Genomic DNA, 26,509 nt, shown 5'->3' on the forward strand with positions numbered 1-26,509 from the left:
GCTTTTTTCATTTATAAAGTTCAACAACTAATAAATAAAGGCAATTAAACTAACCCATTGAGAAACTTTTAACAAACAAAGCACTTAATGCACTTAAACAACTTATTTTACAAAAGAAGGTTGTTTTTTTTTAGGGTGTGCCCCAAGGTTCACCTCCCGGCCCACTCAATTTTCCTTTTTGCAAATCATCTGCAAAAAATGGTATTTAGGTCAAATGATATGCAGATGATACATGACTATATTTCTATACAAGCAAAAATAAATAGCTGTCTTTTGAAATGCAGATGCAGTAAATTGTCACCTCCAAGTATTTTAAAGTATCAAGTGGTTTCCAAAACAAGACAGAGATCTTATTATGATAGTGCTGATGGTGCTGTATTCTCGTCAAAGGTCACTGAAGAACAATAACTAATATTTCACCTATCAACACAGAGGTTAAAAGACCTTTGTGTTGATACTTCTATGTTTGTTTGCATTGTAGTTGCCAGGTTGTGGTTCTTTTTGCTAAACGTCACACTAAGATTGCCCAAGGAGTGTGTTTGCGTGTTTGTAATCAGCGGTCACACGGTAACTACAGCCAGCAGTAAAGGGATTAGACTCTGTGCTGTCTGAGACAGACCTCATTAGGATAGAGTAGACTGATAGCTTAAGATCACTGCAGTCATACAGTATTAAGCTCAAACTATCCTGGTACTGACCCACATATTTACCTGGTACAAAAATCAAGTGTATAGAGGGGCTAGGTCTGGTCTTGTTTTAGCCTGTTAAAAAGTAGAATGTGAACATTATTTAAATTGAGTAAAAACATTGTACACTGGAAAATTATTTTCAAACAATAACGAAATGTAGATAAAATTGTCCTTAGTCACGGCAGTCCAAAATACTGTCATATGTAGAGTTATAGTTTGTTTAGCCACCACATTTTACTGGACTGGCACGAAACAGTAACAAAACAACAGCACACTGATCTGTGTTTTGTTTATGTAAAAACACTTGATAGATGTCACAGCGCAGCTAACTGGTAGCCTGCAGCTGCACGCTGCCGAAGCCACGAATGGAATCAGAGATGTAAGAGAAACATAAGAAACCAGTTCAACAAAACTGAAAATTCTCCTGTTCCCTGAAGTCATTGATGTGGTAACACTTTGTCCTCCCCATGTGACTCGATAGATCAACAGTAATGTTATAAAGACTTTCCATGATCAAAGTGTTCTGGCCATCAGTCCAAAAAAGATAAGATCATTTTACCAAGCAGTTGTTTACATGGGAATGGAAATGAATATTCCACTAACATCCAGCTAAAATGCAGTTGTACAGACAGCGATTAAACACAGATTAGCCAACTGTTGGCTAGTTGGTTAGCTAACAACCAGCAGGGATGGCTGTAAAAAGGGAAGAGGCCGTCACAAACTGCCTTAAAAACCCAACTAAGACACATATGTTGAATGCATGTATACATGTCCAAACAATGCTCCTATATCTTGCTACATTTATCAGGCTTTATTCAAGATATGCATACAGAATATGCTGTATATATGCTATGCTGAATTTCTAGCCATGTCTTCGTTCTGTTTACTGTGATTAACATGATTTCGATGTATTCACAGAGTAAACTACATCTTTAAATTTGAATACATCTTCTTAAGATGCTGGTGAAACACTATTATGCAATCCAAATTCCATATCTTGGTACCTAATCCCTCCATGAGACCTTAGCTGGGGCTCGGATCACTAGCTTGAGGAGTTTCACCATAAGAGAGTCGGTTTAAGTGCTGTTTTTTGTTTTGTGTCAGTCCATGAGACTCCCATCATCCCTCTCATGGCTCTGTGTCTGAGTGCTTTGAGGATGTTTACATTCCTTGATCACTGATCATGAACTTGGGTTCAGTCCCCTTAGTTTAACCACACACACACCCTCAACAAACACACACCACCGAGGACGTCAAACAAGCCTGGAGATCAGGGAACGACTACGAGCTCTGTTTTCATTTCAAAGACGCTCCTTACAAAAGAAAATACTCAAGAATCATTAAAAACTGTTACAGAAATGTCTTCCATCACAGTTCAGTTTTGTCTTAAGAACTTCGTCAATATGTGGCTGGTTTCATTTTCGCTTCGTCTGTTAAGCATCCTGAGGCATCCAAAAAGCTACAGGTCTGTCCTTGATCCAAAACTGGGCAGGAGACTGTCAGGCTTGACCGAGAAAAAACAGAAGGAGCGTTGAAAGAGGGGAGAAGTGATGGAAGGAATGAAGCCATGAAGGACTGAAAGACAAGAGGAACGAGAAAGTGAAGCTTGTGACGGATACGCCATGAGAGGAGGTGCTGCTCTCCACCTCTGTGTGGAAAATAAACTAGAGACAGAAGTGTTTCAAATAAATAGACACAGAAGGAAAGTGAGAAAGGTGAGAAGGAGGTCTGAAGCGGTTTCGGTAACACAGCAACTGAACACCACCTAAAGGGAACAAGGAGCTGGTTTTTCAGGTTTCAATAAACTAAGAAGTGTGTTAGTGCACAAAATATGCAGCCATAGAAATAAATCTGATATCATATTACATCGATGAAAGAATTACACGTCTCTACTTCTCTTTTTGCTTGTGCACTGAGGTGTTGCTGTCTCACCACAAAGAGTTAAACCCCACCTATTTATCTTGTGCTCCTGTAGTTTAAAGGATCAAACACAGCCTATGTTCCAGACCTCTTGTTGCTGCTCCCATCTGCAATATTTCCAGTGAATCAAATAGATCATGTGATTTGCATGCTGCTTCCCTCATGGGTCCTAAAAAACTGAGCCAATCAGCGCTTGTAGGCAGGATTAAAATTGGGAACATAATCTTTAGTGCTATCACAATGGCCAAGCAGTTATATAAGGAGATTTAAAGAATAAACAATGCTGTCTGACATTATCACTCTAGATACACATTTAAAAAGGTAGTCCTTCAAGACTAAAGCCCCTTTCACACATGCACTGCACTCCTGCCAGTCTCTTATACCCCTTACCCACCTAAATTAGCACGTTGACACAGGTTTTTCAGACCCGGGAAGACCCGCTAATAAATGCTGATTGTCTCTTTTCCCATTGCAAGTGAAGTATGCTCCTTTCGGCCTCTTTTCTGATAATTATCCGGGTCTACTCTAGAGTCATTTGACCCGGGTCTGAATGGCGATCGTAACCTTTCCCTAAAAAAGCCGGGTGTTAGCGGGCTTTTTGACCGGTGGGAAAGGGGCTTTAGTAAAATGTCTGCAAGAAGCCCGGGTGAGCTGATGTGTGAACGCAGCAGGTATTAGTCAGGAACATTCACCATGAACGAGTGGGCGAGGTGATGGCGTTTACATCATGGGACCAGTGCAAAACCAGAAGAGCGACACATAACAGGATGAATAAAAACATCTGAGGTTGAAGAAGAAGGATCATTTAAAAGACGACGACAGCAAAGATGCCTGTAGACTTGAAAGATGAAGAGATTCATTCATTTCGGCTGTGAGGGCCGAGAGCGTACTTTTTACGTCATGTCCTGCATCATGAGACACTCTGGAAAACTTCAGGGGCCGACAGTCTTGAAATTTTCTGGAAATTGTCAGGAGTGCATTGGTGAAAAGGGCTTAAGAGTCTACAGCCATGCTAGCTGCTCTGTGAGGCTTTACTTAGGCAAAATGTTGCTTTGAGCGAAATGCTAACGTCGGCTAACATGCTTAAATTAACAAAGTTAACATGCTAATACTAAATAGCTGTAATGTTTCTCATTGTTACCAGCTTAGTTTCATGTAATAGCTAACAATAGCTAAACAAAAAGTGCATCCTGTCAAAATACATGTAGAAAACATGAGCCAAATCAGGCATTTCCCAATTATAGCACATTTTGATTTACTTTACTGTGTTTTTTTAACAACCAAACATCTTAGTTCAGAAGTATAATACAATTTAATACACAATACTGAGATATGTGCTTGTAATACAGGCCTGCTAAAGAGGTGAGTGATGGTACAGAGAGAGAGACAGAAGAGATCCTGGTTGTTGGTTTCGAGAAAATGGGTCAGGCCAGTGAAGAGGAGGAGGAGGAGGAGGAGAAGGAGGAGGAGGGGAGAGACCAGCTGAGGGAGTGACAGATAGAGAAGCAGGTCCAGACCTCATAAGCTCCACTGGAAAACTCACGGCCATTAATCTGATTAATGTACAGCAACAGTTTCCCTGCCGCCAGGCTCCGTCTACATGCTTCTACATATGAAACACGTGGAGACCCACAGGGGTATTAGTCTATAAGCTCCTCTGCTACAGTACGTCTGCATGCCAGCAGAAGTTCAGGGAGAATGTACACAACAGGGCCTGGAGGCTGCAAACATCTATAAACAGAAGCGTTCAGAGATACTTTTCTGGCTCCAGCTTCTGTTATTCTGCCAACAGCTGCCTGTGTGTCCGAGCACTGAGAAACAGCAGCGAGGCAGAGCGCTGCTGTGAGTCTTCTGAAATGAGAGACTCCAAGTTTAAAGACAGAAAATGATAACCATGCTCAAAAACATGATTGCTATTGACAAAAATAAACCACGTTATGGTTTACTTTGAAAGCCATCATTCTTTGTCTCCATATCTGTAGCTTGAATAGGCAACTGAGGTGAGGCTGGAGCAAAAGTTATCTTAGAGACTGTAGGGTTTTGGAGTGAATCACGTCTTGGATGAGCTCGACCACAAGCTGTTTTAATAACCTTCTTTCCATTTTACAAACCCGCTGCAGTGTGTGGCTTAGCTTTAGCTGTAGCTTCACTAAAAAGCCAACAGGAGGACTTAATTCTCAGTGCTCCTCCGCCCCAGTGTCATCACAACTCCCAGACTTGTGAGCACACGCATGGTGAATAAAGACAATGATATTGTAAGAAGGAAAAAGCCTCTCCTCAGCGTCACTGCCAGCAACTTCAAATCATAGGTCATTAAAATACTCCAGACTAAACTGACATTATGTAATGAAAGGAGGCTAATGTTGAATATACCAATGCAACCAAACAATAGGAAACTACTCACTCAGGGGTGGTAACACTATATCGAGTAAGGTTTAAGTAATATTACAATGTAAGTGTATCATTTAAGGAGCTGAAAACGGATTACAACTTAACCTGATTGGTATGTTACCATAAAGGCTCATTGTGCCTGATGGTGGGATTTACTTTAAGGTTTCAGAGGTCCAAACTGCTGCATGGAAATGTTTACAAACTTGCGATCTGAAAGCAGAAATCCTGCAGAGACTTGGGTGTAGAAATACTTTTGGTTGCACATGCAGATAAAATACCAGCTCATGTCTGAACAGTAAATATGATGCTATCAAAGCAGCAAGTTCGCTTAGCTTAAACCACTATAAATGGTATCCTCATTCATACTCTCCTCTCCACTCATACACTGGAATGCCATTTGTGCTCTTTGTAACATAGTTTGCAATGCAAGTGAAGGTGGAGACTAGAAACCGAAGCTGAGGAGCCTGTAGCTCCTCTGGGCCAACAGCTATGAGACACAGAGAACATAAGCAACAACTGCAGGTGTTTTCACATTGGAGAATAGAGGACTGACTCGTCTTCACTCTGACAGCAAGAACCCACCCTACATCTGCTTGAACAACTCCCCAAAGTGTCATTGCTTTCATTTCTGATTTCCAAACTCGATAAACACTGCAGCTGTTCTTTAATGCTAAATTGTTTTTGAGATGTTTGGATAGCTGGCAGGTCGTATAATAAATCCTCTTACTTCATGGATTGGTTTGATACGTATCTGGTCAGGCTTCATCACATTTCAAAGAATGTTGTTAGACTTTAAAAGATATTATCTGGCCTAGGAAGGCTTAAAAAGAGATACCATCAACTAACTCAAGAAATCAAGATACTGAGAGGATTATACTGTATGTAGCAGGGAGAAGTACTTGTTTTAAAGTCAGCATATTTAAATATTTGTAAGGCGATGCACTTTTTAAATTACTATAACTAAAACTGGGAAAAAACAGCAAATAAATAAGTTTCATGTCAAAACAAGGGTTTCTTAGATAACCTTCTGCGGAGAGGACATCGGGAAGGGCTGCCAGCTGAGCTGCTGCTAACAGCGTTAGCTTAGGTTCATTATTCATTGTTTTTGAGGTTTCTAGAGGGAGCTCAATTATCAGCAAATATCTTCTCCTCTTCAAAACAAACAGACAAACACTTAACATGTAACAAAAAGCTCTTTGGAGAGGCTTTGTGGTCTGTGAGCAAAGCTGCTGCTAACTTTAAATCAGCTTGTTTTCCCCATAACTTCCACACATCTGAAGTGTGGAAGTTATGGACTGAAACAGTCAGAAAGTAGTCAGTTTGATGCAAGCTGAAAGTGCAGGCTGACAGGCTGTTGTCTTTGTTTCTTCTGTGTAAGATCGATGTGTACAGAGAAAAAAAGTGTCCAAACATTATTTTAGTTACGCACATAAATCCTGATCCCTAAACGAGATCGTTTCATCACCCTGCCCTGCTGTGAGCCAAAATGTTTGGTGCAAAACACAAAAAGCCAGTCCATGAATCACAAAGGCAGCGTTTTAAATGTTACAGTAAGGATGTAAGATGACAGGAGCAAATCAAGCATGGTTACGACAAGTAAATATACCACAGGGAGAGCACACAAAACCACATGTTGCACACCACAGTGACAGCAGCACTTACCTTATCAGAGACGAAAACAGAGATGGACAGATGTCCAAACAGAAGACAGCCTTTGTCTCCGCGGGCCTGAGAGACACAGATGGACAGACGGAGGGAGAGGAAGATCCCTCAGCAGCAGAAGCGACAGCAAACAGAAACACAGAGAGGTTTGTTAGACAGCAGGGCAGCATGCGGTTAGATTCCCTGTGCAGACCTGCAGTGTTCAGGCAGGGCAGGACGAGCTGTCCGTTATAAGGCTCTGTGCAGGCTGGAAGGTGGCACATTCTGGGAGTCGTGGTGAAATGCCACACATGGAGCCTGGAGTGGACGGCTAATGAAACAGCCAGAGACCAGCGGCCTCTATTAGAGAAGGTCAGAGCAGTTAGCTCACACCTCTAAAATTACCTGCCTGGGCAACGAGGTGGGAAGGGAGTGGCAGGTGTTAACCCTTACAGCTCTGCAGCAGAAGTTTCCGTGCTTACAATACAATCATTTTATGGACTTTATTTATTTGTCTTCAAATACTTCATATCATTTAAATCTGTGTAACCTTAAGGCCATGTAAGAGATGAATAATATAGAATAAAACAGAAAAGATTATAATATAGCATAACAAAATGATGACATGATGTCTGAGCTTTCTGGTGCAAAAAGTATGACCACTGTCGCGATCATAATTTTGGTTTTAGATGAACCCTAATTATACAATGCAAAAAGGATCTCCCTCAGCCACTCGCACGTTATCACCATGTTTAACACATACATAACATTTTGATGTCAACAACAAACTTTAAAAGTGTTCACGTGGACGGTTTCTTCTGCAGAGACTTAATGCTGTAGCTTTTATCGTTTTTATTTGAGATTAATTTAAGCGGGATATTGAAAAAAAAACATAAACCGCCCGAGGGAGTTTTTGAGGGGTTTAAAAGACCACACAAGTGACTTTGTACAATGCGACTTACTGTAAATCCCTTTAACATTACGTCTGACCATGTTCAAAGACATATCAGTGAAATATTTTGTAGCCTCAGGACAAACACAGTGGATGTTATTTGTTAGAGAATCTGTTAACAAACCATGCAAACCAACACAAGCTGCTTCATGACATGACATTACATGTGAGTGAGAGGGCAGATGAAGAGTGGTACAAAGACTGTTCGAACAAAAGCATGAATAATTTCTGGTCTTATAAGCATTACGGCCACATGTTATACTTTTATGTGACGATCTTTCTCCTGTACAGTCTGACATCTCGGGGCTCTGTGTCTAACAGATAACCTCTGGAAAAAGCCCGGGCGAGGACAGAAAGCAAAACGAAAGTAGATCACAGCGGGGCGGAGTACAGCAGAAGACCAGAGACTGAAAGAAAAGGACAACTCAGCCTTGTTCCCACACACATACACACAGCTGCTCTCAGAGTTCATCTCTGACCGAAACCACATCAGTGAGTCCATGTTTAGCCTCGATGCCAGCTCCTTTAACTCTGCAGCCTGCGAGCAGGGCTCTGGCATGGACCAGCTTGGCACAATCTGTTGTACACTGAAGAGCAACGCTGGCGGAGATTAACCCAGAACCTGCTTTGCCTGCTGTCTGTATTTGCCTCCATAACGACTGAAATAAGCCTCGCTGTCTAGAAATGCAACATAGGACAACCAGGACTTATGTTCACTGACAAAATACAGCTTTGACAAATGTTCCTGACTGAAGGTTTATTAGGAAAAGGTCTGAAACCATTACATATATGATCTTCAGATTCATCTACAACTATTTACATTTTTTATAGTCAACTTTCGAGTCAAAGTGACCAACAACTGATGGTTACAGCTTCTCTAATTTGTTGTTTTCCTTCATGTTGTACTACAATTAAAGTCTATTGGACTATCAGCTAGCAATAGCTAAACAGAGCTATTTGAAAATATCATCTGGGATTGAAGATAAACTAGTCCTTATTCCTTATTCAATCCTACCTATCTAATGGGAAACTACAAGTAAAAAGTCACTAAATAAAGTAACAAAACTGACATGGCCTGGGTTTTTAGAACTGTTTGAATAGGAGATCAATAAAACGCAGCGTTGTTAAAGAATTCTCTTACTCTCCCAAGATGACCTCCACACTTCAGTTTTTGACATCTGGTGTGACTTTCTTTCGTTTTGATTTAAAAAAGCAGGAGCAGACAGGTAGGCAACCAGAGGACAGCTGCATTTAGGGTGGAAATAAACGTTCAGCGTTGACACATTTCAAGTGTCAGACATTCCACCTGCCTGGGAGGATTTGAAGCCTGGAGCTGGGGGAAAGTTTCTGCCTGTCTGCCCCGCCCCTCCATGAATTCTACTGTAATACGGCTGCTTGTCAGGAACTCCCAGACTCCCACACATAGTTTTTCTATTATCCAACAGACCATTTCCCATCTTCTCATGAAACCTTTAGTGGTTAGAAATGATTCAGTGGAATTGTGTCCACCTATTTTTTATCATTTTTACCTACATAAACATCAAGAGTCATCAGCTTTGACCTTCATTTTTAGAAACTGTCACAGAAAATTGCATGAAAGTAAATGAGAAATTTTCTGTGCATCTCTCAAAAGGGGCCCATGTGCTTATTTTCTTTGTTTCTAAGATATGCCACAACATCTCTTAGTGTATAATGCCTTTATTTGGTTTTAAACTGTTATAATATATTCTCTATTCATCCAAGAAGTGAGAGTTTTATGCTACCAAGAAATGAGTACTCCACCTCAAAAATCAACTTTTATTAGAACGCGCTATAAGCCTGGCTAAAGAAAACCTGTCTTCATAAAGAGAGTTGATGACCAGGGTTCTGCTACCCATTATCATCAACCTATCGTTCGCTAAAATATTAGCCATATGAACTGGATAAGCTAACAATATCAAGGAACTGTGCTTCTGTGAGATTGTTTTGGGGATTTTCTGCCCCCTATTGGTGAAAAATCACTTATGACAGCTTTAAAATATGTTAATTTATTTTATTTTGTACATTTAATGCTTGTATTGAGGTGTCGAGATTATAAATATTTTGATAATAGAAATATTTTGCACTGTTTGCAATAGCAACCTTAGTTAGCGATAGCATACCTGAAGCCAGAAAAGGTTAGCTGTTCGTTCAAGTATGTGTGGTATGTGGGGTCTGTGCTTATTTGCTGGTCCCCTAGTGGTCAAAAATTGCTAAATGCAGCTTTAAAATATGAGATTAAACTGTTTGGTAAAATCAAATGACACCTGTAACGCATCTTGATAATAAATGACCAGGTAATTTACACTCAGGTGAAATAAAACAAGTTAGCAGCAGCTATTTAAAGCTAGCTAGCTAACTTTAGGTGCTGGTGGGTTTAACCGTTAGTCTAGCGCATCAATTCAAACTTCCCACTCTATACTTAAAGATGTTATTGTATTGAGGGCTACTTTTCTTCTTCTTATTATTTTTTAACTATTTTCTTTATAAAAGTACCAAAAGGTGTTATCAACATGGTGATATAAATTGATTTAAAAAGTACCTGGAATAGCATTATTACGTTTAAGCTAGCTGTGAATTAGCTTAGCTACCAACTGTCGGTCTTTGACAGTTTTTGATAGCCGTTGCCGAAGAAATACTTCAGTTATGTTGCAAAAGAAGACGTACATAAAAATAGGTCTAAATAGGGATTACAAGCTTTCAGAGAGACAGCATGTGCTGGCTGCAGACAGGTGAGGTGTCTTACCTGTTTCGCTCCGACCTGGAGGAACAAACCAAACCCAAACTCCTCCAGGAGCTCCTTTCTGACCGCCTCTCCTCTCTAACAGGTAAAAACTCAGATGTTTATCTTCGTTTCAAGTAAAATAAAGCGGTAAATCCGTCGTTTAAGCCTCCACAAACTGCGACATCTTGCAAGTTTACTCCGCAGTCATCTGTCGGTCCCCCTCAGCCATTTATACGATGAGAACATCCGACCTGAAGGCAACAAATTCCCCACAAGATAACCGTCGCTTCTGTATTTTTCCGGTTCTCCCCGGTTAAAAAGTTGAGTTGTATTTCCAGAGTAAGATAGAAAATAAAAAATAAAGTGTTTGACTTCTTCAAAGGGGAATAAAAAGCAGTTTTGGCTGGCAGATAATGTGTGTTGTCCCCCCTCCGATGCCTACTGGCGTCTGCGTGTAATCAGATGCTGCTCACCACAATATCCATTCATCCTATTACAGAGTTAACCCTTCACTGTCTGCGGCACGGCTTTATGATGCCTTCCAGGACTGTCGGACAAACCCAGACTACTACAGATAAACATCATGAGCATTATTGTGAATTAGTCAAGAGAATAGGCTACTATTGTGAGGAAAAATGGCTCGCAAATTGAAAAAATAAACAACAAAAAACATTTAGTGGATACTTTAAATAAGTTTGTTTACAAAGCCAATAGAAAAGAATAATGTGTTAGGTGGCAAATAGTCATGTTTATATGGTGAATATATAAACTACAGTCATCTTGAAAGGATAAATTGGATTTAGAATTATTGTAAAATGTAACTTTTGTTCCTTTACCTTTTAATAGAAATAGTAGTCTGTAATTAACCGTAGTATTATGAGGCCTTCTTGATATAAAAAACAAACAAACGGAAATGTTTGTCATTAATACCCTTTACAATTAATCATAGAACAGACTAGTCAAATTAAATAAATAAATAACTATGGTTATTCAAAATCCATTGGCTTGCAAACTGCAAAACTTACTTAATATGTTCTTTTACCTTCTTACAAAAAGTAGTATAGCTAAAAGTTTGGTGATATTTGATATATAAAAATAAACATTCATTGAGATCAATATATTATTTCTTTTAGACAGGCTTGTAAGGGAGAATACAAACAGCATGGTCGTCTTTCCCTTCCCCCAAACAAGTATTCAGTTGTTGTTATGAGTGGACATTATTTATTCAAAAGCAAACTTTTTTTTTTTTGCAATGTGTTGAAAGTGTATTATTGAGTTGTTGTTTTTTTGTTTTTGTTTTTTACTTTAATGGAAATTATTGTAGTTTACCTGAAGGCATCATTAACCCAGACCCACTGCACACATAGGTTATGGAAAAGGAAAGAAAGTCAGCATGAAAATAAAATAGAACATATTAATTTAATTAGCAAATAATTTTTCATATCAACAGATTGCACGTTTCATTTTAACAGTAAAAGAAAATGCTCCAAAGCAATTCTCAGTAAATGTCAGTAAACTTTGCAAACAGCGCCATCTTCAGGACAAAATCACAAACACCTTGACACTGAGCACTGTACTGTAACAAGTCTGGTTACAGCCATATTACAGCACATATAACAGCCACATTATAAGCAATTTAAAATTAAACGTTTTATGTCAATTAAATATTGCACACTTTACACTCTTAAGTTTCCTCTATTATTTGGGTTGATTATAGTTTCACTTAAGGAAATCCTTAAGAGCACCATTAGCAACAAGAGGCACTGTTGTGAAAAAGAAAGTTAAATTATATGTGTGACTTAATCATTTCAACCTTCACCACTAGACTTGATCTTATTCATCAATCATGCAGAAAAAGTAAAACTAACAAAAAACACCAATGACAAAGCAGGAACTGATAACAAATTGCTATGAAAATAAGCATTGACATTCAAAGAACAGGGCCTTGTCTTTCTTCATGTTAAACTCTTTGATAGTCTGTGATGTGGAACTTCAGCCGGATGACGGTAGGAGAGTCGATGTGTGAAGTCAGACCCTCGTCGACACTGTCATCGCTCCTCTGCCAGCAGCGACCTGAAGTTTTTCAGCTCTCTGATGCTCGTTGAAATCCTGTGAGACATTTCATTAAGAGGCAGTTATCTCTGGAGGAGTAAGCACATGTTTTGTACAAATATAACAGACACAGAAATGTTTCATTAACTCCACTTTCTCTGAGGATATCACAGAAAGAACTGCAGTTTTCATTTAATCCCCCAACAATCCTGTGTCCTCATATGGGGACATTACATTTATGGGTTACCTAAACCTGCAGTTTTCTTATTAATTTAAATTTAACTCCACCTTTACCAGCTGCAACATTATATTAATGAACATATTAGGGCATCAGTTGTTATAATTCATAAATATAATATGCATTACTCTAAAAAGTGCCAGTCTTTATAATGAATTATTTTACTTTAAGTTCCTTAAGTTTGTTTCATGCCAGTACTTTTGGAGACAAAAGTGTAAATGCAGGACCTGTACCTGTACTACCTGTAAAAACAGTGTATTTAAACTGAATCACTGTTTTTACTTAAATAAACAATTTTATATAAAACTCCTCCCTGATTTAATCCTTTGCTAGTGAAACAAATGCAAAGCTTTCTATGTTTTCTCCGTTGTAAGAGAGAACTCTGAGCCCATCTTTGAAATGAAAAATGTTATTTAACAGATGCGTGTTTTACAGATACGATCACAATCTGCTGACAGACTCTCTTACCGTCCGAAGGCGTTGAGCAGAGAGACGATCTCCTGTCGGCTGAGCTGGAAACTGGGTCGCTGTGCGCTGGACGAGGGCAGAGCTTCAATCTGTCGCTCTGAAAACAAAATCTTCAGCGCTGTTCCTAATCCCTGAGTCTGAGGGCGAGAGACAGACAGACAGAGGGAGAGAGAGAGAGAGACAGAGAGAGAGAGAGAGAGATGAAAACACAGCAGCAAATAACAATGCTGTTGTACTATACAACACATATGATGGTTTGCTTGCATCATTTAATAATTTCTATCATCAGTGGTGTTGTAGTTGGATGAGCTCATTTTATACTTTTTTGTTTGGACTGCAGTTTAAGATTATTTTGATTATGGATAATAAATCTATTTTCTCTATTAATCGATATGATTGTTTGGTTTGTTGAAAGTCTGAAAATAGAGAGGAACAAAGAAGTGACTCCTTCACAGCGCTTCTTTTGTTCGACCAACAGTCAAAACCTTTAAATTATAACAAATCCATAAACCTGCTGAAACCACAGCTTTTGTTTGGTCGCCATTTTTAATATCTGCAAGATTTCTGGGAGAAGTAGGCCCTGTTACGGGTAAAAGCTAAGCATATTAGGCATCTAAGTGTTACACTGGTAGATAATATAACTGGGTTGTCTTAGCGTTAACTATAAACTTGATGTACTTAACTAAATATACCTTCAGGGTGTGGGTAAATCAAGAGCACAGGGAAAACCTCTTCTGTGTGTCTTGGTACACCTTTAATGTCCGTCTGAACTGTAGGACAACTGAACACTGACCGCTGTGATACATCCCTTCACTGTCGTAAAACACACTCAGCCAATCTTAATTATTATATCATTAAAGGCATCGTGCACCCTGTCAAATAGTTACCTTAAAAAAGGAACAAATTATCATGTAAATATTCAAATTATGTAAATTATCTTAATTACCTCTCACTTTTCCTATTCTGAATGTAATGACTGTAACTGTTGTGTGTGAAGATGTTCTTGCCTGCAGTTTCCCCCACAGTCGACACTTGAAGCAGCCCACACAGTCCATGATCCTGGAGATGTTGAGGAAGGCCAGTCTGATGTCCTCCTGACGAAAACACGACACAGAAAACACAAATATGTCACTTTAGAGGACAAAGAAACAAATTCATCTCCCTGTGTTAAAAATTGAAATCTTGTGACCTGTGAACTCATTTAAAAAGGTTTCAGTTCAAAATCATTTACACAACCAAGACTAATTTCTGCAACAAGGGCCTTGAAAAACTCATTAATATTTATTGAAACAATCAAAAAAGGAATCAAAGTCACTTGAGAAGCAACTATAAGTGGTCTCATGTAGATTAAATTTAAACAGGAGGAGTTTAAACTGTGTTACTTGGATAAGCATGGAACTTTAACTGTTTAGGTTTCAGTTTAAAAAGTTGTCACGTACAAGAGGAGTCTTATTTTGTTGAGTCAGAATTCTTGCCTAGCTGTTCAAGTCATGAAATATAAGGACTCTTACGGCTCTTAGCCTTTATATTATCTGTACTGTGTTTATTCCTGCCTGTTTGTTACTATAGCCACAAGTAAAGATTATTACCAACGTGGTCCAAACACACCCCGTTACAGTTTTAGTTTTTCATGGTTTCTGACCTTCAGTTTGGCTGCTTCCTTTTCATTTCCAGCAAACAGAGACGCCTCATCAAAGTGCAGCGGGAAAGATCTGAAGAGAGAGTGTGGAGATGCATGATGATGAAGATGCAACACCAGCACAAGAAACGACACACACGAGACATGAAGAAGTTTGAAATGAGTTAAGATTAAAGTCAACTGGATGTTCAATTTAAAGATAATCACACAGCAGTCTTTGAGAGGTCACAGTGACATTGACCCTTGACCTTTGATGACCAAAATCTAGTCAGTTCATCGTTAAAGTGGAACTTTGTGCCACATATTGAAGATGTTTCTTTAAGGCATTCCTAAGATATTGTGTTCACAAAAATGAAGACAACCAGGAAATACAATGCCTGAGGCTACTGTTCTCTGAGACGTGCAGGCATAAAAATGATACTAAATGAAGAACAATGACTAAAGTCAACTTAAACTGAGTATAGTGAGTTCTTTAAATCCAGATCTTGTGAGAAGCTGATATGTATCCTGTTCTGGTGTTAGTATCAGACTGACTTGGCCTGCTGCAGGATGTTCAGCAGCAGCTCTTTGTGTCTCTGGTCCTCCTCAGCTCTGCCCGTGTACAGCTGGAAGGACGGCTGCTGGAAGAACGGCAGAGCTTTGGCCAGCGCTCGCAGCTCTATCAGGTACAGGAAGTACAGGTTACGGAGCCTCTTTGGCCCCTCGCCGGCCGTCAGCTCCGAATCAAAACGTCGCCCGAACTCTGTAACGTTGTGGCCCCACTTCTTATTAAACCAGCTGTCTGAGGGAACGAAAGAGGCAAAAGAGAAGAGGAGGTAAGGAATAAATTATAACCAAGCTGATGACTTTGTTTGTGCTTAATCAAGACACCTACTAAAAAGAAAAGTTTTGTATTTTTGCTAAGAGTTAGATAAGGGGTCTCTCACACCTTTTTGAGCTACACCTGCTAGCTTAGCTTGGACTGGAAACAGTCTGAAACAGCTAGCCTGGCTCTTCCCAAAGGCAATACATTCTGCCATCTCAAGAGCTCACCAATTCCTGGGTTACTGTATGTGTTAATTGTTCAAAATGTACAAAAATAAAGTTAAAAAATTGCCATTTTATGAGTTTTTTTCCCCAAGAAACAAGCAGAGCAAACAGCAGGAAGTTGCTGGGGTCCAACATAGGCTGTGTAAAACAACTAACCATAAACCTGCAGTCCTTCTAACGGCCAGCAGGGGGTGATGTTTATATAACTGAAACAGTTTGTGAAAGTGTTTGTTTTACCATCCAAGAGGTATCTGGCGCTCAGGTGTATGTTGATGCTGGCGTGGAGGCCGGAGATGAGCCGGTAGAAAGCCCTCTTCTCCACACACTGACCTGACGGACACAAACAGGGAGAGTCAGAACAGTGTATTTCTCTCTGTCAATCATCTGCAGGTGAAATGTCAGCTTACCTTGCAGCCAGCTGTAGAAGGTCTTTGCTGTAAAAAATAAAGCAGTGTTTTTGTTGATAGTAAAAAACTAGTACAAATGAAGTGAGTTATGATATGGTGCTTCAGTAAAGACCTCTTACCTTCACCTCCTGAGCTGCTGTGGTACAAGTTGGGAACTAGTGGTCTCCTGACAGTAAAAGGTCTGTGAGGGGAATTTTTGAAAGAGCTTTATTGGAGTGATGGACTCACACAAGCACAAAATAAAGACGTATATTTACTCAAGTAATAATCTCAAAGATTTTCATTTAAATAAATGTCTGCTGAGTTACTATCTATCGCAGAGTGAGGCAACACAATGGTGATTGAGCTTATGGCCCACTGATGAAAGCCTTTGCATCTGCAGTAGTATGGACTGGTTGTCTGTGGCAAAATTCATGGAAAAAATCCCAAGCGGCGCCCAGTTAGTGACGCGTTTTCCATCAGCCAGCAGTGGTTGGTCTGCCAGAGAGGGTAGGCGGAGCTAAGCGGCTGCTTTTCCGCTCTCTGCAAGTGTTGCGAGTAAACAGTAATCTACTCTGGCTGAACAAACAAAGTAAAGATCGATGACTACAGATACAACTTCAACAAGAAGTGAAAATCCAGGAAAAGTCTAAAATTCTAGAAAGGAAAGCAAACGTCAGCCAGGAAAAGCAAGAGTTACAACCGGAGCCAACCGTGGACGTCACACATGCTACACTGTCTGGGAAGTGTGCTCCCGCAGTTACCGTTTATCACCATAGGTGCCGCCAAAGAGAACGAAACTGAGATCTCTGGGATTATCACTTAAATAATTCTGGGGTCTGGGGGGTCTCCCCCAGGAAATTTTGAGTGTCAAAACCTTTATTTCCTGTACTTTTGGTTTATTTTATGCCCCAGTTTGTGATGGAGGTGTCTTTATTTGTAAATAAAAACAAATAATATAATGTCTGGTACTACTGGTAGTATAATGTTGTCCATGCAGAAATCAAATGAAAGAGAGAGACAGCTTTACCTCTTCACTTAAGCTGCTATCTCTCTGCCTCCTGACAGAATTATCAAGATTTGACCATAACAGGGGTATTCACTTCATATTTTATTTTATGTTTGCCAAATATTATTTTATGTTCTGCAGAAATGCAGTTGCATTAGACTTTTTCTCATGGTGAGTCATGGTGAGTTTTAAAACAGGCAATGACTATGAAATAAATAACATTTAAATGCACTGCATGCATCCGCTGCTTAATGCATCCGCTGCTTAATCTTACACAATGCTCGTCTTAAGGACCCAACAGAACAGCTGCTCCTACAGCACCACAGATCTTTGAGTATTTGTGTACTTCATGTATATTACAAAAAGTCAACTAAATACAGTGTTACCCACTGATTAGAGGTATAAGAGTGATCTATTGTAGGTTTTTACTTGAAGCAGTTCTCCTCATAGATGCTGTTCCAGATCCTCCAGGCCTCTGGTCCTTTGTACCCGGTGAAGCGCTCCGGGTTCAGCAGCAGGTCGACATACTGTGAGTCCGGCGACTCCTCGTCTGAAAGCAAGCAACACTAAAGTCAGTTGTAAATCACTATAAACCTTTTTGTCAGCAGAGTGTGATCTGAACCAGAAACAATAAACAGTAAAAGGCGGATGAAAATGTGGCCGGCATATCTGTCATTGTAGCTTTGTGATACTTCACTAAGATCGGGGACTGACAGGTGGCTTTAAAAGATTTAAGAGGAGGATGCCAGGTGTCAATCCATTTGTTCTCACCTGTATTTTATATCTTCATTAGGTGAAAGTGTACTGAAGTGGTCATATCAAACTGCATTAAAGTTTGTTTTGTTGTTCAATCGTTTCCTAAACTGATGGATTTATTTTACCTTCCAGCACGCAGAAGCGCTCAGCCTCGTCATCGTGTCTGCTCCAGTTGAGCAGAGCCTTTCTGGTCTCGTCACTGGAAATGAAAACATAGTTAACAGCTCATCCTCACTTTATATATCCATAGGTCAAAGGTCACACTGGAGATTTAAACTTTAAACTATCAGGTTTCTGTTTCTCTATCTGTGACGTACACATACAATATAATAGAACATTTTCCACACGTCTATATTTTTACTTTTTTTATACTGCTAAACTTTAAGTTGTAAGAATATTCAAACCTTTAGGCATTGCTATTATTAAGAACAAGATTGGAGTTCGTCTTCCACCAGCTTTGTATTATCTTAAATGATCTTATATGATCTTGATTGACAGACTCACCTTAAAGAGACATCTACAGCTCCGAGACGGCCCGCCTGCTCACACTCAACCTGCTGCTCGTTTGCTTCTGCTGAATACTGAACACACACAAACACACATTCTTAAATTAATTCCTACATTAATTACTGAAAGAGTAAAGTCATTATTTACCCTTGTTAACTATAATTTAAGCAAAACCATCAAACCAGAAGCTACACGGGCCTGTAAACAGTCAACAATACAGGCTCGGGCACGTTTGCAATCCTAGAAGTCTCGCTGCATTAGTTAAGTTTGACATTTTTTTTACTATACTATAATGAGCTATAGTGCACTAAATCATATGCCAATTTAATAATAGCAAGAATTGGTTTTTTAGTACCTTTTTCTATAATTTTCTAAAGTTTACATAGTAAACACAATATTAGCTTTTATAATCCATCCTTTGTTAAAGCACCCTCAAAAATGTGTCAGTCAATCAATGCTTTAATTTATAGCTAACAAATTGAGCCTCACAAAAAAACTTCCTTCAAATACATTTGCCTAATCAAAGCGAGTTTGAAACAGCTGATCCTGAACGACTGACCTTGTTGTGGGAGGCCGATCGGATCCCCTCTGGCACCTCGTTCTGTGAACAGACAGATTAAATCAGTCTGATGTGAATGAAGGTGAGTGGCAGTGCTGGAAAGTAACTTATATTTATTACGTATATTTATTTAAGTAACTGAGGTGTTTTACGCGACTACTTCCATTTTTCTGCTACTTTGTAAACATGATGTAATGAGGATGACTCACAGGCTTGCAAGGCTTCACAGCACAGTCCCTCAGACCACAGTGACTGCTGACCGTCCAGAACGGACACGGCTTGTCCAGGTTCACCTGCAGAGAGTCAAATCCAACGTAAAGACCTCAGTAACAGGACTGTTAGTGTGTGTGTGTGTGTGTGTGTGTGTGTCCACCAGTACACTTTACCTTGTAGAACCTGAAATAGTCAGACTCCAGCAGAGTTTGAAGTTCGGGGAAAAGCTGCTTGTTGTTGAAGCCATCGATGGTCTCCACATCACAGGTACAGTCGTCCAGGTCACCTGTGACCTGTGACAGGTGAAAACACAAACAGCTGGTTCATCTTCTGAGCATTTTTTCAGAAGAACTGTTGACTTGACTGCTGTCTATTGCAAAACTGCTAGAAGGTGAATCAGAGAAGAATTAAAGTAAAATTTCTTTCTGTGTAGAGAGACTTATAGCTCGAATGATAACTATGATGATAATGGATGGATTTTTGAAAGGTGAAGTGACAAATTATAGTAATTATTTCTCATTTATTTCTGGTATATTACATGTTTCATGTCACCTCTAATGTTTGCCTCTCATTACCTACTATATATGTAAGTCCAACAGTTTTTAATTACATTTCTCCTGATGTTTCATATCTATGATTTGAGGGAACTAATAACTCCAGGTCTCAAATAAAGCACTATATAAAGGTTTCCATGAGATAACAAAGCCTGTTTCCGATGATAACATGTTGTCATAGAGAGCGGGGTTGTTTTCTTGAGACAATGAAATAATTAACTTGTGATCACGAGATAACAGCAATAAAAAAAATGCAATGAAAAAAAGCAGGACTGTTCTTGGCTCCCACGAGTCAGTCTTCTGTAGCTGGACAGTTTTAATGGTGGCTGGTTTAATAGTTACACCTAACACCTTTGTAACACATTTTTAAAATACTTATCTAATTCAATGTTTAGTTTTTTAGTATTTATTTTGGTAACATCATAATTAATTCTTCTGTGTATCTTTTGGCTTGCTGTTTAATTGTTTTTTAATGTCTACTGCTTTTATTTGCCTGATGTCTAAAGCAGTTTGAGTTGCTGCTGTGTTTGAATTGTGTTATATAAATAAAGCTTCCGTGCCTTTTGAGAGATACGTAGTTCTCACGGGACAAGAACACTAGAATACACAGTATGGTGATCATATAGAATGTGATACAGACTAAAATACGCAACAGTACTTGAGGTAGAATAAAGTAGCACCACTTAAAACATGTACAGCAGTAAAATGCAACATATACATTTAAGAAGCAGATGTTTTATATCCGTAACTATCATGTATTATTGTAAAACACTGACAGGAAACATTTTCACTGTTCAGCGAGGACAATACTTCAAGTTACTTTAAGAAAACGTTGCTGATAATACTTCCACTTTTACGGTTAGTAATTCATTTGTTGTTTAATATTTTCACAGTTTGGTATTAGTAAGCACTTCTTCCACCGCTGCAGAGCATTTGATGCTGAATAAAATTGTTGTTTACAATGAGTGACAGTCGCTCACCTGACAGAAGCACCTGCCTTTTGCAGATCCGGATACGAGGAGGAGGAGGAGCAGGGTGACCACCGGCTTCATAACGACCTATCCTCTTTCCACTGACCTCCGTTTGATTACCACCCTCTGTATATCCAGTGTATTTAGGAGACGCTTCACTTCTTTAGAATCAGGCGGAGTTCAGAGGAAGCGTTGATCATAGGTGACGTTTTGCTTCCTGGTATTTCCTCAGCTGCAGTCCGCTACGTGGAATACGTGACTTGTTGATCTGAAGCTTTGATGACATGCTGTCAAACATAGCCTACTTAAATCGAGACAATAATTTGGACTGAAACTGGTAGTGCCCAGTAATCTATAATTTATTTATTTTTTAATCATTATTAACAGTATGAGCGTATTCCTCCAGTTCTCGTTTAAACTTAAATGTCTAATCTGACTGAAACATTAAGTATGTAAAAATTATAGCCTTATTTCACCTTTAAGTAGACTATGATAGACTTTAATAGCCTTTATTTAAAAAAAACAAAAACATACACTATCCACAAGTGTATTTTAAATGTAATATTTTATTTTCTCATATCTTGAAACATACAAATATTTCCAAACCGGACTTCGAGGCAGATTAGCGTTAGATATTTTCACAAAGCTTTGAAGTCTATAAACGTGTTTCTCACCAAACCTAATATAAGTTTTCTCCTTTTTTACGACATTAAAATGTTTCCGTGTTAAAGGTTGTATTAAAGTCTTTATATTGTAACACCACAGGTCAGCCACACGGGGGCGCTAAAGGACACTTATTTATTTCCCTTTTCCTCTTAAAGGGGAATTCGCTAAAAGAAATGGGGAGGAAATGCGAATGTATAGTATATCACTAAAACAGTAATATTATCTGCAACTGTCAAAACCTAAGAGTGAAGAAATTCTCATTCTTATTAACGAATTTCTTTTCTTTATTGTATATCTGCACTTTTGTTTGAAATAGTGTATAAAAATGTAAAACTAAATATTTCCACTCTAAACAATTTAAACCTAAACTGAAATAATAATAATAATAAATAAATACGAGAACATGTTCATCATAATCTACAAAAATCTAAAAACTATGTCCGGAAATAACTGAACTGGAGTAAGAAGTAAAAGTTTCTTTGAAATGTGGCAAAGTGGAAGTATAAAATGTCAGAAAATGGAAATAATACAGTAAAACTAAACTTTCGAAGTGTAGCTATATATTTTTTTCAAGTCTGCTTGTATTTGCTATTTAACCATCCAGCTTCACCCCTGCATGGATGTGGACTTAGTTATCTGTGGAAACGTCTTATTTTCTTAAATTTCCTTGCAGTTTCGTCGCTTGTCGCCCCCTCCTCTCTCTCTCTCTCTATTTTGGTGCTTCCTCGCGCTGCCAAGCCCCTGACGTAATGCTCCGCTGTTAATGATTAGCATGTGGAAACGGGCAGCGCGAGCCTCCCTATGTCAAATCGGCCGAAACGCTGACGGAACTTGACTGGTCCTATCTTCAAATTAAAAGCATGCACATTATCGATCAACAGTTTTCAGCGGTTTTATACAACTATAAACAGCAAAATATAAACATTAACAAGTGTGTATATTTATTTTATTTTAGATATAACTTTGAATGCTTGGTACACTGTGAAAAATAAACTTATTTGTACGGAGATAGAATATCTCATAGCACTTTGTAAACTCTTGTTTTCAAAGGTGCTATATAAATAAAGTTATCATTGTTATTATTATCTGTGTCATTCGCAGTATGTTTCATAAAGCCTTTGATTTGTTGTTTTGAAATATATATATCTATATATTTTAAATATACATTTATTTACACAAATATTTATATAAATTAATAAAGAATAATTGTATATATATTTTTATTTGTAAAGCACTTTTCAAGCGAGGCCCACTAAACGCAATTGTCTGGCCACGCCGCACTGAATGCACGGCTTTATTTTGAAATATTTGAAACAGGAAGTTACGCTCTATATGCAATCCAGCTTGACCGCGTTGCTTTAGACCAGAGCAGCCGAGCAACCCGTCTGCTGGAGAGAGACAGAGGAAAAGTTAGTCAAGATGGCAAATCACACAGACCCGGAGTGAAGGGGCACCGCTCCCCGAAAAAGCTGAGCCTCTCGCCCGTCCTGAGACAAACCCAACGATGCAAAGTGCGCCAGGAGGTAAGAACCACTAAGTTCGTCCACCCACATATTTCTCTGACAGTTAAAAAATGTTAAACTAAAGTTTCTAAATGTGTATTTGTCGTTATTTTGTCCACTCTCGTTTTCGGTTTCAGTTTTTAATCCAAAAAATGCCTTACTGTTTCAATTTCACTGCTAGCTAACGCTTTTTCAATTGAGTTAATGGTAACGGTTACTGGGAATTCACAGCCGTTAATGTCAGTTAGTTGTGGTGCTAACGTTTGTTGGGAATGGCAACTTTGCTAACGTCTACTTACTACGTTAAAGTTGAACTCTTACACGGTTGTAGGTAGAAATATGGACAGACACGATTAAACAAATTCGTTTTTATTTTTACTAACTGCTCTCTCTCTCTCACACACACACACATACACATACACACATACCCTCACACATCCGCCAACGGTCATTCCCTGTGTGCTGATGAAGCAAAGTGACAGTTTTAGACAGCGGCTAACGCTCAGCCCTGAAACCTGGAGTCTGCTCCTAGCTTACTCTTCTTCGGCTAAAACTCACTGCTACAGCCTATCCTCGGTTTAAAATATAGCTTTATGAGAATAACCTGTCATTAAATTAACGGACTGAAGTCTCTATGGCACACAGCCCTGCCAACGGCCGCCGCCGTCGATAACCCGGCGTCCTTTCTTTGGAAAATTCCGGGATGCAGCGCCAGTAGTACCGACAGCTATATTTTTAGTAATGGGTGGATACCAAAAACGAAATTTATTTATTTTTGTCCCGGTGGTGAATGCCACAAGCCTATGCGCATAGGCAGCAGCGAGGAGTCGAGCTATAAATGCATGTATGAGTTTTTGAAGGCTGTTTTCCCCTCCATTGCAGCAGCAAAAAGTCTGCAGAGCTGAAGCAACAGGGAGACTGTCGCATTTCCACTGAGGCTGTCTTATCCACTGCACTGTGAAAGTCTGAAAGAGAGGAAGAGACGTGTAAAAATATAAGCACTGAGAGCATTGTCTGTTAAGTATGTGTTTTTCCTCCCTCCCCTAACTTCTAACATCCTCCTGCAGGCTTAAGAGGGATTCCCTGAAGAAAAATGCCAGTGAGGCTGAAGCTGATGTGACACAGAGTGTGCTGGAAGAAGGCTGACTCATCAAATATCAATCCCCTTTGGGACTAAGCAGCCAAGAGCAGCTCATATCAACTAATGCCGAGCTAGAAGAGTAGCAAACCCCCTATACCCTCAACAACGGAGATTATCAGACAGAAGAAGAAGACGGTGCAGAAACCTCGGCAGCAGGAATATATCCAGTACCAGCTGTGGGCGAATCACATTTTGAGACTGCTGACCTGCTGTCGCAAAGAAAGCTAAGAATGGCATCACAGTGCATCAGCTGAAACTTCAACAATTGCGTGACCCCCCAACCCCCCTTGCCCTGTGCATTGTAACGTCAACAATAAGCAGATAAGAACACCGCTATCCTCCCATTAGTTTTATCCAAACCATCTGTGTCAAGTCTCTTGGAGTCACTCCCCACACCTCTAAGCCAAGCCCGGCACACAACAATCAGCCCGCCTACAGTCCCGGCTCACAGACCATGATGTTTCGCGATCAGGTGGGCGTGCTAGCCAGCTGGTTCAAGGGATGGAACGAGTGCGAGCAGACGGTGGCTCTGCTGTCCCTGCTGAAGAGGGTGAGCCGGACCCAGGCACGGTTCCTGCAGCTCTGTCTGGAGCACTCCCTCGCCGAGTGCACCGAACTGCAGGTCCTGGAGGGAGAGGCCAACAACCCAGGTAAGATGGCAAGCTTCTCAGACACTGTCGACTGCTACTACAAACTCTTAGGTATGATAAAGATGCATTTACAGGCACTAACAGGAGTCATTCAGCAGCAGTTGTTGCCAGACTGTTACAGATATTTTTGTCTGATACTGATTCCATTTTAATAAGGACAACCCCCCCTTACCTATCTATGTGGCAGCAAATATAGTAGTTTTGAGCTGGAATGAAAAGACATTTTTCACTCAGATTGTGCATTGATATGATATGGAAAAAAAACTTTACTAAACATTGCCAACCAGTTCTAGAATGGATCATTGTCTGCTTATCTGTGAGGCTCTTCTAGAAGAAAGGCAGACAGTACTAAAGGTATTAAACTTTCAAGTTGTAGTGTGCTCTGCTGGACCAACTATGGGATGACACAATTCCTAAATCACCCCAAACATTGTTTTTAACAATAATCCAATTCACATTTAAAGGCTTTATTGGCATGAATATTTCAGGAACAAATTTGCTCAAGCATCAAACTACAAAATGATCAAGCATTTTAATTATATGTTATGTCAAAATGTGTTCATAAAGGAGCATATAGAATAACGCTAGGCCAATATCAGCTGCATGATATCCTCTGAGAGATATTTCTGTCAGGCTCTAGTTGTTACATGCTCTACACTTTAATATTTGAGTTTTTGTGATAGTCATTGTTCATGCAGTAGGCAGTGTCACTAGGTGTTCCTCTGGTTGAACACTCGTTTGTTTTCTGATCAGAAAGAGAGAGGCAGTTGCCTCATTTTACCCCTCATTTTATAATTCAAAGTTGTCGATTTTTAGCTTTCAAGGGCATGTTTTCCCAAAGGAACTGTAGCTCTTTCCCTGGAACAAACACACAGGAAAGCACACACATGTAGGCTCCTCGCTAGCATTAGAATACATTTCCTGTCCCAAACATTCCTGCAGATCCATCAAGAGTAATAAATAGCTGAATCACTGCTGTTATGAAACTGTGCAAAGTGTTGCGCTGAACTGTAGCCAGTCAGTAAGTGAATGTGGAAGGATGCTGAGATTGTGTATAGTGTTAGCTCAGCTGGCACTGGGGCTGGCTGGAGACATCAGTCAGTCAGTCAGTTAATCTGTGTGCCAGCCTATAGTGCTGTATCGCTCCCTGGGTTGGTATCGCGCCAAGGCACCCAAGGGGGGTTCTGGCTGGGTTTTGTTGCATCAGACTGCAGCGTGGCCATGGAAACAAAAACCCTGGCAACCAACTGGGCTCATGAAAAATAGAAAGGAGCACTGCTGCTGCTGCTGAAGAGCAGGCGTCTGTGTGTACCTATGGCAACATCTGCACGCAAAAACACATCTGATGGCTTACACCGGGCTGACATAATGGCCCTGCCCTGCAGTGACACTCACACCCATTACATGGAGTTTCCATCAGGGTTTACAATGGGTAGTGGCTGCAGTTAATGCTGGCTGCTCCTTGTTATTGTTTAATATAAAGCAGGAGACATCAAAGCACACTATATGAAGTTTCCTCAGCCGACCCCTCCCAACGTCAGGGTGGTTCATACTGTCAGAGATCAAAGCAGATTGATGACACTGGGAGGTGGTGGAGGGAGGGATGACGTCTTCTTACAACTCAACAACAGTTTTTTTTCTCTTTTGTTAGAGTTTCAGAGTACAGTGCATCATGTGTGAGTCAAATAGACCCTGTCTTCTGATCTTTATGGTGATGATGGGGTCACAGTTATATTTCAATCTCAAACTCTTTTTGAATTTATATTTAACTAGGAAGACTCTGATTTATAGTTTTGGTGGAAAAACTACATGAAAAAAGGTGACTGTTTATGG

At 39.7% G+C, this 26,509-nt stretch overlaps 3 protein-coding genes across 3 annotated transcripts in view; 1 reads left to right on the forward strand and 2 right to left on the reverse strand.

Moving 5' to 3' along the window:
* The window catches only part of pacsin3 (protein kinase C and casein kinase substrate in neurons 3), a 38,652-nt gene extending 27,886 nt beyond the window's left edge, over positions 1-10,766 (reverse strand). The window contains exon 1 of the mRNA XM_069683339.1: positions 10,358-10,766. The gene's annotated coding sequence lies outside the window, so the exon portion shown is untranslated. The remainder of the gene's footprint in view (positions 1-10,357) is intronic.
* A 1,028-nt stretch (positions 10,767-11,794) lies between these two features.
* Positions 11,795-20,896, reverse strand: ero1a (endoplasmic reticulum oxidoreductase 1 alpha). The gene is made up of 15 exons (XM_069657393.1): positions 20,727-20,896; positions 19,366-19,485; positions 19,189-19,272; positions 18,980-19,021; positions 18,418-18,494; positions 18,039-18,112; positions 17,587-17,707; positions 16,289-16,350; positions 16,170-16,196; positions 16,000-16,092; positions 15,268-15,514; positions 14,737-14,806; positions 14,102-14,188; positions 13,095-13,231; positions 11,795-12,445 (listed from the first exon to the last, which is right to left on the reverse strand). Exons 1-15 carry the CDS (start codon positions 20,796-20,798, stop codon positions 12,385-12,387), a joined length of 1,374 nt encoding a protein of 457 aa, XP_069513494.1. The 5' UTR covers positions 20,799-20,896; the 3' UTR covers positions 11,795-12,384.
* A 1,893-nt stretch (positions 20,897-22,789) lies between these two features.
* samd4a (sterile alpha motif domain containing 4A) overlaps positions 22,790-26,509 on the forward strand; it is a 50,004-nt gene continuing 46,284 nt past the window's right edge. Inside the window, exons 1-2 of the mRNA XM_069655527.1 lie at positions 22,790-22,906; positions 23,953-24,676. Of these exons, the coding sequence (XP_069511628.1) occupies positions 24,481-24,676 (196 nt within the window). The 5' untranslated portion in view covers positions 22,790-22,906; positions 23,953-24,480. The remainder of the gene's footprint in view (positions 22,907-23,952; positions 24,677-26,509) is intronic.

The sequence above is a fragment of the Semicossyphus pulcher genome, unplaced genomic scaffold (genome assembly GCF_022749685.1).
Source record: "Semicossyphus pulcher isolate SPU_LCO1_2020_fin unplaced genomic scaffold, fSemPul1.0.p SCAF_1, whole genome shotgun sequence".
Taxonomy (NCBI): Eukaryota; Metazoa; Chordata; class Actinopteri; order Labriformes; family Labridae; genus Semicossyphus; species Semicossyphus pulcher.